Below are 17,321 nucleotides of genomic sequence, written 5' to 3'. Positions count from 1 at the left end.
TATATTTTGTCCAAAATTCATCTCCTTGATTAAACACAGCATAAACTGCCAATTCACTTGATCAAAGGCTTTTTCAGCATCCAAAAATATCAAGCCTGCAGAGACTTGGTTATTCTTTTCTAAATACTCTAATAAATTAATAATTTGTCTAACGTTATTCTTCATATACCTTCCAGTTATAAAACCCGATTGATCCCTATGTATAAACTGCTGCAAGATCCCCATAAGCCTGTTAGCTAAAATTTTTGCAAAAATTTTATAATCCACATTTAAAAGAGATATAGGCCTATAATTTTTAGGCAAAGTAAGATCTTGACTATCTTTTGGAATCAATGATATAAATGCATTACGCCAGGATGGAGGGATCTCTAACCCCTGTAATAAATTATTAAACAGTTCACACAACGGTTGGATCATCTCTTCTACTAAAGCTTTATAATAAATAGATGTCAACCCATCCGTACCCGGCGCTTTGCCCAATTTCAATTGTTTAATAGCTGTAACAATTTCTTCCTTAGTAATTAAACCGTTAATCTTTTTTTCCTGATCTTCTGTTAATTTAGGAAAGTTGACTTTGCCTAAATAATTATTTATATCTGTAATTTGAATATTGGTACCCTTATATAATTTTTGATAGTATTCTAAAAAAGATTTCTTAATCAATTCTTTCTGATAAACCAATTTACCATTATAATTTATTTTATCTATATTCCTCTGTTTCTGTTTTTTTCTTAACTGATAAGCCAACCATCTCCCTGGTTTATTAGCATTACAAAATGTATTTTGTTTCATAAATAGCAAATTAGTTGCAGCTTGATCAGCCATCAGCATGTTAAATTGTGTTTTTAACAATTTTAAAGCTCCTTTAATCTTTTCATCTAAGGGATTTGAAATTAAAAGTTTCTCTTTTAATTTAATCTCCTCTTCCAAGTCTTTCCGTTTCTGAATCTGTTTCTGTCTATGCAAATTATTCATTTTTATCAAAATACCACGCATAAAAGCTTTACTTGCATCCCAGACCATTGACATTGATGTTCCCTTGTTCATATTTAAAGTAAAATATTCCTTTAAACATTCCTTTAATTTATGAACATTTTTTTCTTGTTTAAATAAATTCTCATTCACCCTCCAGGATCTCCTATCTTCCTTCTCTACAAACAGTTCCATCCAAACTGGACTATGATCGGACAATGTCCTAGGAAAAATTTTTACATTCTTCACCCTGTTGTATAAATCTGTTGTGATCAAAAAGAAATCAATTCTTGAGAAAGATTGGTGTCTATCTGAGAAAAACGTAAAATCCTTTTCTTCTTGATTACGTTCACGCCAATAGTCTCTCAATTCCCAATCTTCTTTCATGTCAAAAAAGGCTTTAGGTAATTTAGCCTGTTTAAAAAAGGTAGAAGAGCCTTTTTTGTCCATTTGTATATCTAAGACACCATTCCAGTCTCCCATTAAAATCACGGATCTATAGTCCAACAAAGTTATTTTCTGATGTAGTAACCTATAAAATTGCTCCTGTTGCTGGTTTGGTGCATACAACCCCACAATAAGAATTTTCTTGCCATATAAACCAAGTTCAAGCATAACATATCTTCCATAAGGATCTGATTCTAACAAGGTAGCAGATAAATTCTGTTTAACATAGATTACCACACCCCCTTTCTTCCCAGGGGCGGGAGATACAAAATGAGATCCCAAGCGAGGATTATTTAAATATTTTTGATCTTTAGCTGTAATATGAGTTTCTTGCAAGCAAATAATATCATTGTTGTGTTGTTTCAAATAGTGGTAAATTTTTTTTCTCTTTTGAGGAATGTTTAATCCATTAACATTCCAGGACAGGAGCTTTGCCATCTCCCTTGGCCTTCAGCCTGGAGAAGATCCGCTCAAATTCTGCTGCTGATGAATATGTAGCAGAGCTTTTGGGTCTTGCTCCTCCCACCGGCACTGAAGCAATTTGCTGAGTAGATTCTTCAATTTCTTTTTCTTTTTCTTTTTTCTGTTGTTCTTTTTCTTTACGTTTATGTGCTGCACGGGTCATTCTCTGTTCTTTAACCTCTGGTTGAGACATCCATACCACCTGTCCAGCAGTCATCATCCCTGTACCTTCAGATTTCTGTTCCATCTCTTTGTCACTCAAGACTTTATGCATCATGGGCAAAGGAGAGCCTGCTCCCAGGACCGTTTTATAAAATTCCTTAGCTTTAGCAACTGTATTAAGTCTATAACGTGTCCCCGCATGGCTCAAAACAATGCCCATCGGAATCTCCCATCTAAATGGCATTTGTCTTGCTTTAAGTTCATTTACTAAAAAAGCAAAATCTTTTCTGCTTCTTAAAATTTTAGGTGGAATTTCCTTTAAAATAATAATATCTTGGGCAGCAATCTGAAATCTTTTATTATAAAAAGTTTGTAGAATCTGATTTCGCAAAGACTTCTTAGCAAAATATATCACCACATCTCTAGGCAAATTCCTCTGTTTTGCAATCCAAGAATTAACTCTATAAATTCTTTCCACATCCCCACGTAACTCTTCTTTATCAATATTCAAAATAACAGCCAAGTCATTAATCACCATTTCCATCAAATCTTGAGTTTTATCTTCTTTCAGACCCCTTATTCTCAAAGCATATTCCATCTGTCTATACTGGAACATAAGAATATCATCTTGTGAAGTCTCCACTTTTTTCTCCATATCTTGAAATTTATAATCCAAAAGTTCAACTGTTTCTTCAATTTCCTCTACTCTGGAGTCCAGCTTCACAACCACTGAGGCCATTCCAGATAGAGCTAGAAGTATATCATCCCTCAAAATAGCATTATTCTGTTCTAAAAGCTCCTTCATCTCTTTCTTCATTTCCTCCTTAGTTTCAGATTTATTCTGATCCAAAAGTTGTTTCATTTCCTCCCTAAACTGTGAGACAGCACTTACCATTATTTCTTTAATGTCTTGTGCTGATGTGCCAGATGGGGGAGGTGAAGGTGGAGTAGATTTAGGTTGCTGCACTGAGGGTATTATTTTAAGTTGTTGTTGCACAGTAGAAGTAGCAGGAGAAGAAGTTACTTTAGAAGCTGCAGTAGCTGGTTGTCGTTTTGAAGCCATTTTAATTTATCTTCCTTTCTTCTTAAAAATACCAATAAAAATAAGTAATCCAAAAAAAAATTAAAAATAAGATAAAATAGAATAAGATAAGATCAATCTAAAAGTCCCCAAGAATAAAAAAGTAAAAAAAGTAAAAAAAAAGCAATATTAAACAACAATTCAGCCGATCCGTCTTTTAAAGGAAAAAAAAACTTTCAAAACGCCATTTTACTTTCACTCTCACTTTTCCGCCCAAAAAAAAAAGAGAAAGCTCAAAAAAATAAAAAAAAATCAGCAGATACTAAATAAACTAAATAAACTAAAAAAAATAAAATAAAGCTAAACTATAAATAAAATCCTTTAAACAGTTCTGTCCGGTTTAAGATTACTCACGGTTTCTTTAAGTACGGAGATGGTAGCGGCGTCTCGCTTTGTTTCCGAAGAAACAAAGACAGCTGAGAGGCGGAGAAGGCAATGAACTCCGAGGGAACCCTCTTTCTACCCCCCTAAAAATAAAAATCCAGGGAGAGTTAAGAGGTTCTACCTCTATTCATGCGATCTCTACCCCTTCCCTTCGCCCGGGAAGGGGATTGCGAGCCGCGGGCCAGCTGATAAACGCTGTGCTCCGCGGATCTGACACCTTCTCAGGAGGACGGCTACAAAGTAGCCGCCATCTCCACCGCTTTGACCACCGGAAGTCCAACAATGACACTCTTCTAATTGTTACTTTTATTTTAAAAATACTAGGATTTTTAATGGAAAATATATTAGTATTAATGGATTTAATATTGCTATTTTACATGACTCAATAAATAACTATTCTATGAATGTGTCCATTATAATTTTCAATACAGTAAATATAACCCACATAAACAAAACCTCTTTTGGGGTCCTCCATAATTTTTTAAAAGTAAGAGGGAATCCTGAGAGAAAAAAAAAGTTTTAAAAACTGTGGCCTCACAGTTCTGATATCCTGTATCAGTATTTGTATTTTAAGTATTCTTATTTTTACTTGGGAAGACACTATAGAGAATTCTGTATTTGAAAAAATGGCTATTGCCAGAAAATTGTATTAGGACAGAAGAAAGCACAAGTTAACCCCGCCCCTCACCTCCTAGCTATGTAATTGGTTGAGAGTAGCTTTGAGCCAATCATTGCCTCTCAATTCAAGTTACCCACAAGATTGTAAGGGTATTGTTAAGTGCAGGGAATCAGAAACCGAAGCAGTTCAAATGAATACAGGTTTATTGCATGCTAACACTCTCTACCAGAAGCTGAATGTCTAATGGTTGAAGTGAATTGGCAGTAGATAAGAGTCAATGGAATTCAAGGTGGGCTGGATTTAGATCTCTTATGGGGACTCAAGACTGATGATGCGCTTGACCCTTCCCTTGGGCTCAGCCTGGTCATCTTCTACAGGTAGTCTTGCAGGGTTCAAGCAGATGCTGGCTATATGCATGCTTAATGGAGGTACAGAGGAAAGAGAACATAAAATGCAACAAGCAAATAACAATATATAATGATAATTAGGATAGGACCTTGGACATCGAAATCCAGCACCTCTGATATATCCAATAGCCCCAGAATAATTTTCACCAGTCAAGAGTTTCCTTTTGTTCTACTAGGACAGTGGTTCTCAACCTTTTTAATGCCGCGACCTCAACCGGTCGTAAGTCGAGGACTACCCAACCAGTCATAAGTTGAGGACTACCCAACCAGTCGTAAGTCGAGGACTTTCCCTGCCTGGGAGCGCCATGTATGCGTGGTGCCGTCCCCTGCGCCAGCCGAGGTGTAGCTAGCAAGCAGCAGAGATGGCGCAGGCCGACCACCGGCTGGGCCACCAGCTGGCCCAGCCCAAGGGAGGTAAGGCACCTGCTGGGCCCCACGTGCACCAGCAACCCTCCCTGCACCCGCGGGCCTCCCACCTCCCATCCCTGGCCCTCTTTTACTTACATTTTTAGTAGTTGCTCAGCAGGGAGGGGTGGAAACTTCCAGACAGCTTGCCTTCGCTGCAGACAACTTGCAGCACCGTTTGCAGAATGGGACTTTTGGCGGGCTCAGCAGGGCAGAGACAACCTGGACAATTCCTATTGGCTTTTGAAAGCCAATAGAATTAGACTCTATTCAAGAGAGTCTATTCTATTGGCTTTCACAAGCCGATAGAATAAAAGGGAGTAGCACAGCTAAGGAAAAGGGGGAAAAATGGCGGACTGCGTTGTTTGGCGACCCCCGTGAAATGGTCGTTCGACCCCAAATGGGGTCCCGACCCACAGGTTGAGAACCAATGTACTAGGAAGTCTATTCTCTAAAAGCCACTGTCGTGGTTCCTATAGACGAGACCAACTAAAACAGAACTCCAAGGCTTGAGTTTTCCTCTAAGAACATGTTTATTGGTTACAAAGTATCAGCACGGTCAAAAGTGAAACCAAGACTAAAGTTCCCTCCCAAAAGTTACATTAATACAAAGTTAAACTTCCCACCCCAGTACTATACAATCAACTATGTTCACCAATGGAATAGTTTGGCGGGTTTTCTAACATAAGATTCAATCCCCGTCTAACAAACAGAAATGACCTTGGTTCCTACAGGACAGAGAATTGTTTAGACTAGCATAAAACTGCACATCCCTCCCCTCACTCTTGTGGCAACCACAAACGAGCAAGATGGCTTCAGCCAGGTTTGTTGCAGAGTTGAAAGCCACCTGATAAATCCTTGATCATTGTTTGTTTCCTATTCAGTAATTTTGCTGATTTTTCAGTTAATTTGGCTGTTATTTTTGTCAGTTTTTACAGGCTGTGAAAGAAAAAATCAGTTCAGTTCCTTAAAATATTAACAGCATATTCATCACAAGGGGCTAACATTTTTCAGTTTTTCACAGCCATTTGCTATACATTTCCTGCTGGTCTTAATAGATTTCATGCCGTTAAACCTTTGTAGTCCTTTTTTTTTTTTACAATTTACCCCTGAGAATTGAAGGATTTTTAAATTGGGAAGGAAAATAACTTTATTTGGAAGGCTAATCTTAATTTTTCCTCCGTTACTCACCTGTGTATTAAGTGGCCCTGTTTGGTTTCAGTAATAGTATTCAATGATGTTGTCCATTTTATATTCAATAAATGTAAATTATTTAAAAGCCTATGCCTCTTCAGGCACAGAGGTAGCTGAAAGTCCCTTAAATGGCTTAGCTGTTTGTGGCAAATACTCCTACTAAAACTTCACCTGAGGTGTTTACAGCCTTCTTACATGTTATATAAATATAAATGAGGTGATTAAAAGAAAAAGACAGTTTAATCACCCTACTAATTGTTGCTGTTAAGGCTAGTAATTTTTTCTGTTATCACTCTACTGGTCCTTTTCTTTGTTTTGGTGCAATGAATTGATTAATGAACTGTTTTTGCTGAATTTGTTTGTTCTTGTTTTTGAATAGGATGGGAAAATCAGAGTTACAATACTTGCCCGGAGTACAGAGTATAGAAAGATATTAAACCAGAATGAGGTTTGATTGGTTTTTTCTTCTGTTAAATCTCTTTGCTTTATGGTTGTCACTTTAATATTGCCTTGAACATTTTTTGTTTTTTCCTCTCCCTCTTTAGCTTGCCAATGCTTTGAAAACACTGCCATTATTTCATGTCCAAATAGTGAATTACAAGTACAAGTAAGTATATCTGAAAGGAGAAGTAGAGCTGGCCCATACCGAATCAGTATATGATATGTCAGTATCTACTGGTTTGGGTTATGTCTGTTTGTCTGTCTATCTTAGGAATTGCTCATCTCCCTGACAGGGGAACTCTGGACGGTGTACAAGTAAAATGTTAAAAAATAAAATCTAAAATAGGCAAGGAGAGTTAAAGTTTTTACATTAAGAGTTAATTCAATGGTGGGGGGATGGGAATTTCAAGAGCTAACTATCCCCATTGCTGCATGCTTGTCTTGAGTCCCAGGCAATAAGGCAGAGAAGCCTTTACATATTTATGACAGCCCAGGAGCGTGGGGCCTTCCCTTTCTTAATTGGGGAGGGGGAGAATGTTTCAAAGAGCAGGGACAGTGGGAAAGAAGGCTCTCTTCCCAGACTCTGCCAGTCAAAATTCTTTAACTGAGAGGGTTCTCAATATATTTTCCCTTTCTAACCAGGTGGTACAGGCTGATGTGATGGGGTGAAGATGGTTTTTTTTAGATAGCCATGCCATGTAGGGCTTTATAGCTAACATCCTGAATTGGACTCAGAAACACACTGGCATCCAGTGCAACTCGTACAGCAAAGTTGTTACGTGTTACATAGTTAGCATGAGATCATCATTGTTCCTCCTTAACAGGAGTCTGTGCTGTATTTCAGAAGGTTCCCCACAACCTCTGAAGAGAAATTGCAGTGGGCTGAGAACAAACATTCAATGTCTTCCTTTGAACAAGCCAAAATGTTTTTCTATAGTGCAAAACCACCATTGGGTACAGCCCAGTTACTTTGAATTGCTGAAGCTGTAGGACACATTCTAATGAATGAACCACCATGATGTACAACAGCATTTCTCTGTTACTTCTTAGAATATACTTCTGAAAAACATACTGACGTAAAGACCAATCCATGGATTTGAATTTAGTAATGTATTTGTCTAAGCACAGTGCTAGACAATGAAATATACAATTTTTAATGTATATTTGCATGGCAGCCTTGTCAGGAGCTTCCAGGCAATGAGCTGTTGTCTTAATCATAATGCCCTCCTCCAGCTACCTTCTCCCAGATGGGATCGTTGCCAGAGAAGGAGCCTTTTCATTGCTAGTACTCATCAGTGGAATAGTTTCCCCAGAAATAATGTGCAGGATGAACATTTTGAAAGATGTTATTATTTCAGGCACTTTAGGAAATCCTGTTTCTGTTTTGCCATTGGCTCTACTTTGATTTTTGTCAGCTGTATTTGCATTTGCTATTATTGCTAGCGCTTTTAATCACTATTTAATCACTGTTGGTTGGACATTTTGTGTCTCTTTGATTTATACTGTACATTTTAATAGATTTGCAAACTACCTAGGGAAGTGCAGTTGTGAGGCAGTTCAGAAATACACGATGTAGCTTAAGGACATTTTTATTTCAATGTGTTTCTTATGTATTACGTTCCTAGAAGATTTTTGTCATATCTGTGTGTGTGTGTGTGTGTGTGCGCGCGCGCAGGCGCACGCATATATGTATATATCCTTACTTATTGCTGGTTTATATAGGGAGCTCGAATTTAAGGAGCAGCTGAAAATAACCCACAATTCTGATATCTTTATTGGAATGCATGGAGCAGGCCTTACTCATCTTCTTTTTTTGCCAGATTGGGCTGTCATCTTTGAACTGTAAGTCTTTTCTTGGCAGTTATACTTGTATGTTTAATACCTTTGCACAAGGATGTGGGCATGCATTACATGAAGATGGATTTCCTGCTGCAGAGAAAGCTCCAAATTTTTGTTTTTTAATATATGCGTGACAGTGAAGGATGGTACGACTTCCTGTGTCACAGGAGCTGTCAAAATTACCTTGGTCATAATTGGTAAAAATCCAGAAATGCTTCTTCAAATCGATGTGGTAACTGTGTTTGCTGACTTTTATTGGATTGAGGTTGACAGCAGGCAGCCTCCAGGCTAAATCCAGTCTCCTTTTCTGGGTGGTCTGTTGGAAAAACTAGTTGTTGCCTGGATCATTTTTAAACAGGCCTTAAAAATCACATCTAATCTTTCACTCTGATATCCAAGTCCTGTGGATATCAACCACAAAAATGATATGTTTACTTTTTGTGGCTGCTTCTTTCTTTATCTTCTCTCTCATGAGAACATGGCTGAGTTTGTTGATTGGATTACTTTTGCTGCCAGTGAAGATATGGTGTTTTAAAACTGTGTGGCTGCTGCAGTTTTCCATTCTCTATTCTCTAGCTTCACAGGTAATACAACTACACTTGGCAAAGATAATCGTGAAGTATTTGATCTTTGGCTTTCCATAATTTGCTTCTCCTTTCTATAGAGACAGAGCTGGAACAAGGAAAACACAGCTGGATAGTTTTCTGTTAAAATTGTCTCTGATAAACCTTCATCATTTCTGCATCTCTGTAGGTACAATTGTAAAGATGAACGTTGCTACTTAGACCTTGCAAGACTGAGAGGTATCCATTACATCACCTGGCAGCAAAAGGATAAAGTGTTCCCTCAGGATGAGGTACTAGAAGGGTGGGTGGGATGGATGGAAAGGACTTTATTTCCTTGGATCTTAATTGTTTTTGTATTACCCTTCTCAGTTCTTCTACATGAAATATGATTCTGCTCTACAGCTCAAATTAAATTCTCTGCTCTGATTAAGGAGTCATTTTATATTAATAGCTGGGGGAGGAAGAATAATGAAATTAATTGGCCATTAGTTTAGGCTGTCAATAGTGTTGCTGTGAGGGGTTTCTAACTGATACGGTAGTTTTGGAGAGGATCAATAAATCAGCTATTATGAATTATAATAATTATTCAATGTGCTAGTTTTACCTCAGTGCTTCCTTAAAATAATTTTAACTCCTGTTCCTTCAGGGGCATCACCCGACATTAGGAAAACATCCAAAATTTACAAATTACGCCTTTGATGTGGAAGAATTTGTCCGTCTGGTTCTGTTGGCAGCTGATCATGTGTCACAACACTCCAAATGGCCATTTAGGAGAAAACATGATGAATTCTAGGTCAAATAATTGGCCTCCTTTGCAGAATGTCGGCTCTTTTGAAGTAGAATCATGAATTATGAACTTGTTTGAAGAGGGAGAAGGGAAAAAGGTTAAACAGGCAGGAGTCATATATAATGTCTCCCTCCAAGCATATTGTTTCTGTATTATTACTTTCTTACTGACAATCCCTGTCCTAATTTACTTGAGGAATTTGCATTATGCATGATCTATTTATTAAAGTGACCATGTTTGCACTATAATCTTCCTATTTATTTTAGGATTGTCAGCCTCTTTGCTCCAGAGCAGTGGAGTGAAAGATAAGCACACTGGACCTTTTTTCTTCTACTTCTTTTTGTGACCTGTAACAAGACCTTTACAGCCTTGTATTTCCCTGCCTCCCTCCCTTCCTTAGCACTAACAGTGATCTGGAAATGAACATCCAGCTGACCTGCATCTAGTCAGTATTTTTTTGTGTAATGGAAAAGCTAAGAAATCAGGTGGATAATGCAACTTATGTGTGACATGCTTAAATGTTACACTTTTTTTAAAGTAGCAAATCATAGCTAAGAGAAGGATTTTGGCATGAAATTCACAGAGGGCCTCAGTCCTAATCAGCAGTGTAATCCAGATCTGGCACTCTGACTTCATTTTTAATTAAAAGAGAAGTAGCTCTCTGAAGAATGCTTATCCATATTTTTGTTTCCATTGCTATATGCATTTCACATTTAGAACTGTCATTATACAGGTAATCCTCAGTTAATGATCATTTATTCAGCAACCATTCAAAGTTAATGCAGTGCTGGATGAGGAGACTTGTGCCTGATCCTTAGAGTTATAGCCACTGTAGCATCCCCATGGTCATGTGATCATGATTCAGGCACTTGGCAACTGGCTCACAATTACAGTGGTTGCAACAACCTGTGGTCACATGATCACTATTTGCGACTTCCACTGCTAGCTTCCCACAAGCAAAGGCAATGGGGAAGCCAGTAGGAGGTCATGAACTGCGATCGCATGACATAATGTAGGGTTCTTCTAATGGCAACTAGAGCTGCTGGAACTGTTGTCATAAATCAGTGCAGTCATTGTCACTTTTCCCAAAGATGCTTTTTCACGAGACAACTGGACTTTCTTGTTCTTCTTTGAAAACATTTCGCTTCTCATCCAAGAAGTTTCTTCAGCTCTTGCTGGATGGTAGGGAATGAATTATATTCCTTTCCGACAGCTATTCATTTGCATTCTTTTAGCGAGTTGTTAAAGTTACCTGGAGGCTTATCTGTGTCTTCAGGGACACCTGAGTAGTGCAAATGGGTGTGGAGCCTTCTTGGAACTGTTGAAAGGATTGTGTTGTAGACTGGAGATAGATGAAGTTGCATCCCTCCCCCTCTGTTGAGAGAGGGCTGTTCAATTTTGACCTAGATGGCCTCTTTGACCCCTCTTTCAAACTAGTCAGAGCTGAAGAAGCTTCTTGGATGAGAAGCAAAACGTCTTCAAAGAAAAACAAGAAAGTCCAGTTGCCTCGTGAAAAAGCATCTTTGGGATAACTATGACCTGGATGACTGAGAATCTCCATAGTCATTGTCATTTAGTGACAAAGTTATTGGTCCCACTTGCCATGGTTAACTGAGGACTACCTGCACATTTAGTTTTATGCATTAATCATTCCTCTACTTGCTTCCTTGTGGGTGTGCATGTTTCATTACACATGGGATGGCAGGTATATGGATGAAATATTTTAATTTGTTACTGTAGCAGTTTTCTCCATGGGATCTTACTGTGTTTATCTTAGCAATTTACTCCTGTCTTAAGTATCTCTATGTTTATTTTTCTTACTTGGACAGTGTTTTCACTCTTTTAAATCTCCTTGATTTATCTTGCTAACTTTGCTACAATCATTCTGGCTTTGTCTAACCTTCAACATTGTATACATTCTGTTACCATTGTTTTAAACAACTGACCAAGTGGTTCAATGGTGGGTTTTTTTTGGGGGGGGGGATGTTTACAATTGAATAATATTTCCTAAATAATTTTCCATGAATGTACATCATTGGCTATTTTTCATTTAATTGTAATGCACATTCCAATAGTCCAGATAGGACTAGAATAGGTTCCTGTCACTTAATTTCTTGTTGTTTCTTATGGAAATAACTATAATACTAAAGTTGATTAGAATTAATTTTATCTGCATCCCTTGCCACTGAGAGTATAAAAAAACCGTATGATGATGCTGATTCTAATATGCACTGTTTAAATGTTTGTACAGTAGCTGGAATGCTTGCAACATTGATTTAGGGCAGGGGTGTCAAACTGCTGGTCCATGGGTCAGATGCGTCACATGGAAGCCATGCCCACCCCATTGCCAGCAATGGCAAAACTGGCCCGATACGTTGTGCGACGTCATGTGACATTGTGAGTTTGACATGCCTGATTTAGGGTGTTCCGCCCTTGACAAAAACAAGTCATCTTTATTTGCATGCAAAAGTAGACAAGTATAAATACATGGATGATACATAATGATTGATATTATTGACCTTTTTTTAAATAATCAAAAGCAATTGTTCAGAGAGCGGCCCTATTGACTGTTGTGTTTATAGGAGATTTTTTAAAAAAGCAGCCTCTGGACTCTTTTAACATGACTCACTGCAAAAGGCCCGAGAGATTTTTGAAATGGGCTGGGTTATGAAGATTTGCCTTTCCTTCTTAGACTGAGAGAATTGGTTGAGAAAACTCTCGTCTATAAAACTTGAAAATTATACTCTTCACAAAACCCTCCCAACTTCTTAAAAAGATCATTAAGAAAGCAAAAAAAAACCAAAACAGTATCGGTATTTTTCTTTAAAAAAATAATAAAAGGGAAATTTACTTTGTAAAATATAGGCATTTGTTTGTGACTGGACATTTATATATCATGTTGGATCACTGTACATATTTATTATCAGATGTGCCAGGGTTTAAAAATGTATGTTCTATAACCATTTTTCCTCCGGAGCAAACATTTAATCCTTAATTATTGGAAAAACATTAAGATCCTTAATGCATTCTCATCAATCATCAGATTAAAGCTTTGGAGTTTGTCTTGGAAATATACATTGACTTTGAATGGTCATCATAATAACTAAGTGGACAGCACACAGTCTAGAGCTCTGTATGCTGTCCAGCACTGAAAGTTAATTATCTGCTAAGAAAGACAATCAAAGAAAGCAAAGTGAGCTGGCACCTATTACTGTCCCAAAATATTAAAGAGAAATGGAAGACTGTGCTGACGATTTAGGAGATTAGTTAATTGTTCCTACTGTGAGGAAAGGCTAGGCAAAAACTAATATTCACATTACAGTAATTTTTAATGTTGTACCAAGATATGAAGAGAGGAAAGGCCAGAAACTTGCTTCTTTAATGAACATCAAGTGGGAATTTAATCTTTTGTCCATGTATAGTTTCAAGAGATACATCAAAATTTAGACGTAGCATTTGGTGATATATATGGATATGAATGAATGAAACCTGTACTTAAATGGGAACTGGATAAGCACTAGAAGAATAAATTAGATACTTGGGCAAGTTGAAGGATTTCTCCATCCACTCTTTGTTTAGTGACTGAGTTCCATTTTAACAACCAGAATGTTAAGTGAAATGATTGCTGAGTGAATACCTGATAGAAAGAGAGAGACACACACTGTGAAGATCACAGTAATATAAAGTTCTCTCTTACAGTTACACCAGTGTTACTCATTCCGGTGTGCAATGTTGTCAGCTGCACAAAAATGGTTGTAAATATGGTCTTTGATTGGATAATCAATTATCTTCATCCTATTTACAAATTGTCAGTTGCTAAACAAGAAGTGAGTCTAGTGACATGGCTACATAATGCAAGGCTTAAGACTGTATTTCATAGGAAATACTGCTCCCCACAAAAGCTCATAGAGGTGTTTCACAAATTGTCTAATAATTGAATAGCCCTCTATTTGTTATATTTCCAAAACTACTCTTCTACTGGAAGTAACAGGAAGCGATGAATGCAGGCTGACAATAATGGGATGCACAATGTAAAGTGCTGCCTGAAAATATTTTGGAGGATATACAGGTAGTCATCAACTTACAACAGTTCACTTAGTGACTATTCAAAGTTATAATGGCACTGAAAAACTGACTTACGACCATTTTTCACACTTACGACCTTTGTAGCTGCCCCATGATCATGTGATCAAAATGCTTGGCAATTGGTTCATGCTTATGACCGTTGCTGTGTCCTGGGATCATGTGATCATATTTTGTGTCCTAACAATCAAAGTCAATGGGGAAGCTAGATTCACTTAACAAATGTGATACTAACTTATCTACTACAGTGATTCACTTAACAACTGTAACAAGAAAGGTCACAAAATGGAGCAAAATTTACTCAATAAATGTCTCACTTAACAACCAAAATGTTGGACTCAATTGTGGTCGTAAGTTGAGAATTATCTGTAAATACATAGAGAACAGTAATCTACATACAGTAGGATCGTTTTATATTATCATTCTATTATGAAATGTTGCTCCATGCACTCCAATTACTTATGTGCAGGTATTTCAAAATGTATGAAGCCATTCATGTGAAAAGAACAATGATTTTGAGGACAATTCATTTTACTTTTGAATACAGATTTAGAAGAACTGCGTTCATTTTAAAAGCGAGTAAAACTATTTCTTATTCATTTGAAAAACCTTGCTCTGTGCCACCAGTTTCTGGACTGTTTTTTGTTTTATTGCTGAACCACTTTTGGTATTGGATTTTTTAAATAAAACACTAGCTTTTGTTCTTTGAGCATTTTGTATTTTTTGATAAAGCTATTTCTTTGAAAAAAAAAAAAACCCCAGTAAGGTTACAGTGTGAGATTTCTCTTTCTCTACATGCCCATCCATCCATTAGGGAGAGCTGCTTTAAAGAGGTGTAATATTTGCACCCCCATGTGTTTCATGCAATAGAATGGATGCATTGCGCAGTTATTTTATATATATTTTAGAGTGTGTAATCTATTTTCAGGCTCCTTTACCATTTTTCAGTATTTAATATGCCACTAGATGGTGCCAAAATACTTTTAAATTAAGAGTGATAATTCAGATGCGCTGGAGAATGAAATTTAGGATCTAAAACCATAGATTAGAAACTCTAATACTCACCTATAATTAGATGTGAACACACTAACAGAGTTATTTAATTATTATGGGTTGGGTCTAGGCTTAATTATATCTAGGTTAAATTCAATGAAATCAACAGAACTTAAGTTAACCATCACTAATTGATTTCCATTTATTTCAATGGATCTATTTGAAAGCATAGATCCAGTGTGCAAAAGTGTATAATCCCTTCTTTTTATCACCTAGGTCCTCAAGGTGGCGTACAAACATAATTCTACAGCACTATAAAAATGTCAACAATAAAATGTATAAACAAGCTAACAAAAACAGTTTAATGTATTTAGCTGCAGATTAAAATGTTTATTTTAATTGGAACCGTCCCTGTGAGCAGATGTTTGATGATGATAGTTTGTTACATTTAACCTCTGCACATCTTGATGCAGATAGCAGGCTTTTCCCAAACAATACATTATTTGCCTTCTGGGCAAATGTTAACCTTGACTAAAGAGACTCAGCATTTCAGATGTGTCTTTTCTGTGATAAGTGCATCTGGATCTTCATAAACTATAGAAAATGGTGGGTTTTGCTTTTCCACATATAGATTTAGCTGTCAGATTAAAGATTTTTCTAAGTCTTGAGGAAAGCTGACTTCTGAGGCAATCCAATAGGTAAAAGTCGAGTCTTTCATGACATATCAGTGACAACTATATTTGACTTTAGTGATGTCAACCTAAAACATACTGTTATGTTATAACTCTGTCATTAATGCTTCCTTTATGAGGTATCCTTTCCCATATTTGTGATAGCCACATGACATTAAAGCAGTGATTGTGAAGCTCTTCAATTCTGCCACATAGAATTCTCCATTATTTAAAAGCAGGAGAGGATATAGAAAAGAAATTTAGGCTAAAAAAAGTCTAATTTCATCTGATCAAGACATCCCACAATAGTATATGGCTATTAGATATAAATGGAATTTGAGATAATATGATGTACCTCATCTTTGTATGAAATGACTGAGGCATAATTAAAACATTAATGAGAATCCTCCTAATTAAATAAATTAGGCTCAGTTTTTCAAATTAAGCCTGATGATAACAAAGAGTCTGGTTCCTTAGAAACACCAATACCCAAAATTTCCCCAACCCCGATGTCTGCAGATTCCTCAAATTAAATCTACTCAATTAGTATACATCATTATGGATATTGTGTATGCTGCTGTTCAAATGCCAACTTGCTGGTTGTTCGTTACAGCATTTTTAATCTGGTTACCAAATTAATAGATTTTCTGTTTATGTAATATGCAAAACAAGTAATTAACCAGATTATGCTGGTTTATATAACTAAGCCACAAGGAACCCCCACCTCCACCTTTCAAATTTAGCACATTATTGCTGCTGCTAGTTTGGTACTTGACATGGCTAAATATGTCATACAAGCCAGCAGTTATGTATGTTGCTGATACTATCCTATGTCCAAGGTAAGTATAGGAAAAAAAGAGACCCACTTTGGTCTAGTGATTAAGGCCTCAGGCTAGAAAGCAGGAGTCCAAAAGCTCTAATCCTGTCACTCTTTCTCAGCCCAACCTACCTCACAGGGTTACTGTGGTGGGGAAAATAGACGCAGTGTATAGAATGTGTTCGCCACCTTGAGTTATGCAAAAATAGTAAAGGTGGGATATAAACAAACAGACCAATCCCCATAAAAGCTGACAAGGCAAGCTACTGCATACTTATTCACAGTGATGATATTTCCTAGTTGGATATTGAAATGCCTGCAAGCAAGCAGTCAACCTCAGGACAAAATGTCTTTTCCACAGATACAAAAATATTTAAGAATCTATATTGTTGATTGACTTTGCTGTTTACTTTTGCAAACTTAACATGGCTTAGCATGCCAGCCAAAGCATATTCATAGTGTGAATATAAGGTCCCTATACTTGTCTATGATTTGGATCCATCCATAAGATAAATTAGTTACGATTTTAACACATACATTAGTGAGTTTGTCATATATCCCAGTGCACTAGGATAAAAATGCCAGTTCATATCTCTTGTGGACAGAAAGATGTTTATACGTTATGCACATACAATGCAAATTCTAGTGTATTGGTAAACAGTGCATGTAACTGTATTAAATACTTTAACCTTCGGTATCCTAAGCTAGTTAGTAACCCCAAGACCTAAAGGATCAGAATTTGCAATGCTAATGGAATCCATTTACAAAGCAGAATGTTTTGAAGAGGGCAGTTTGAATAAATTTGCCTTCTATTTTACTAATGGGAGAATAGGAAAGTGGCAAATCATTAGCAATGAAATTGTTTTGAATAGATACCCACTCCTCAATCACAGTTCATTTATAATGCAGTTTCTGTGCAGGATGAAACCCTCCGAGCACAAAGGGAATATTTCCACTGAAAAAGTCAAATGAAAGTCAACAAATGATAAGA

At 36.9% G+C, this 17,321-nt stretch overlaps 1 protein-coding gene across 1 annotated transcript in view; it reads left to right on the top strand.

Moving 5' to 3' along the window:
- The window catches only part of EOGT (EGF domain specific O-linked N-acetylglucosamine transferase), a 35,329-nt gene extending 24,221 nt beyond the window's left edge, over positions 1 to 11,108 (top strand). Inside the window, exons 13-17 of the mRNA XM_039328679.1 lie at positions 6,513 to 6,581; positions 6,679 to 6,740; positions 8,297 to 8,416; positions 9,167 to 9,269; positions 9,626 to 11,108. Coding sequence (XP_039184613.1) covers positions 6,513 to 6,581; positions 6,679 to 6,740; positions 8,297 to 8,416; positions 9,167 to 9,269; positions 9,626 to 9,772 — 501 coding nt within the window. The 3' untranslated portion in view covers positions 9,773 to 11,108. The remainder of the gene's footprint in view (positions 1 to 6,512; positions 6,582 to 6,678; positions 6,741 to 8,296; positions 8,417 to 9,166; positions 9,270 to 9,625) is intronic.
- Positions 11,109 to 17,321: the final 6,213 nt, after the last annotated feature.

The sequence above is a fragment of the Crotalus tigris genome, unplaced genomic scaffold (assembly GCF_016545835.1).
Source record: "Crotalus tigris isolate CLP2741 ecotype Arizona unplaced genomic scaffold, ASM1654583v1 scf7180000024383.4638030, whole genome shotgun sequence".
Taxonomy (NCBI): Eukaryota; Metazoa; Chordata; class Lepidosauria; order Squamata; family Viperidae; genus Crotalus; species Crotalus tigris.
This window is presented reverse-complemented; position numbering and strand designations above follow the sequence as displayed.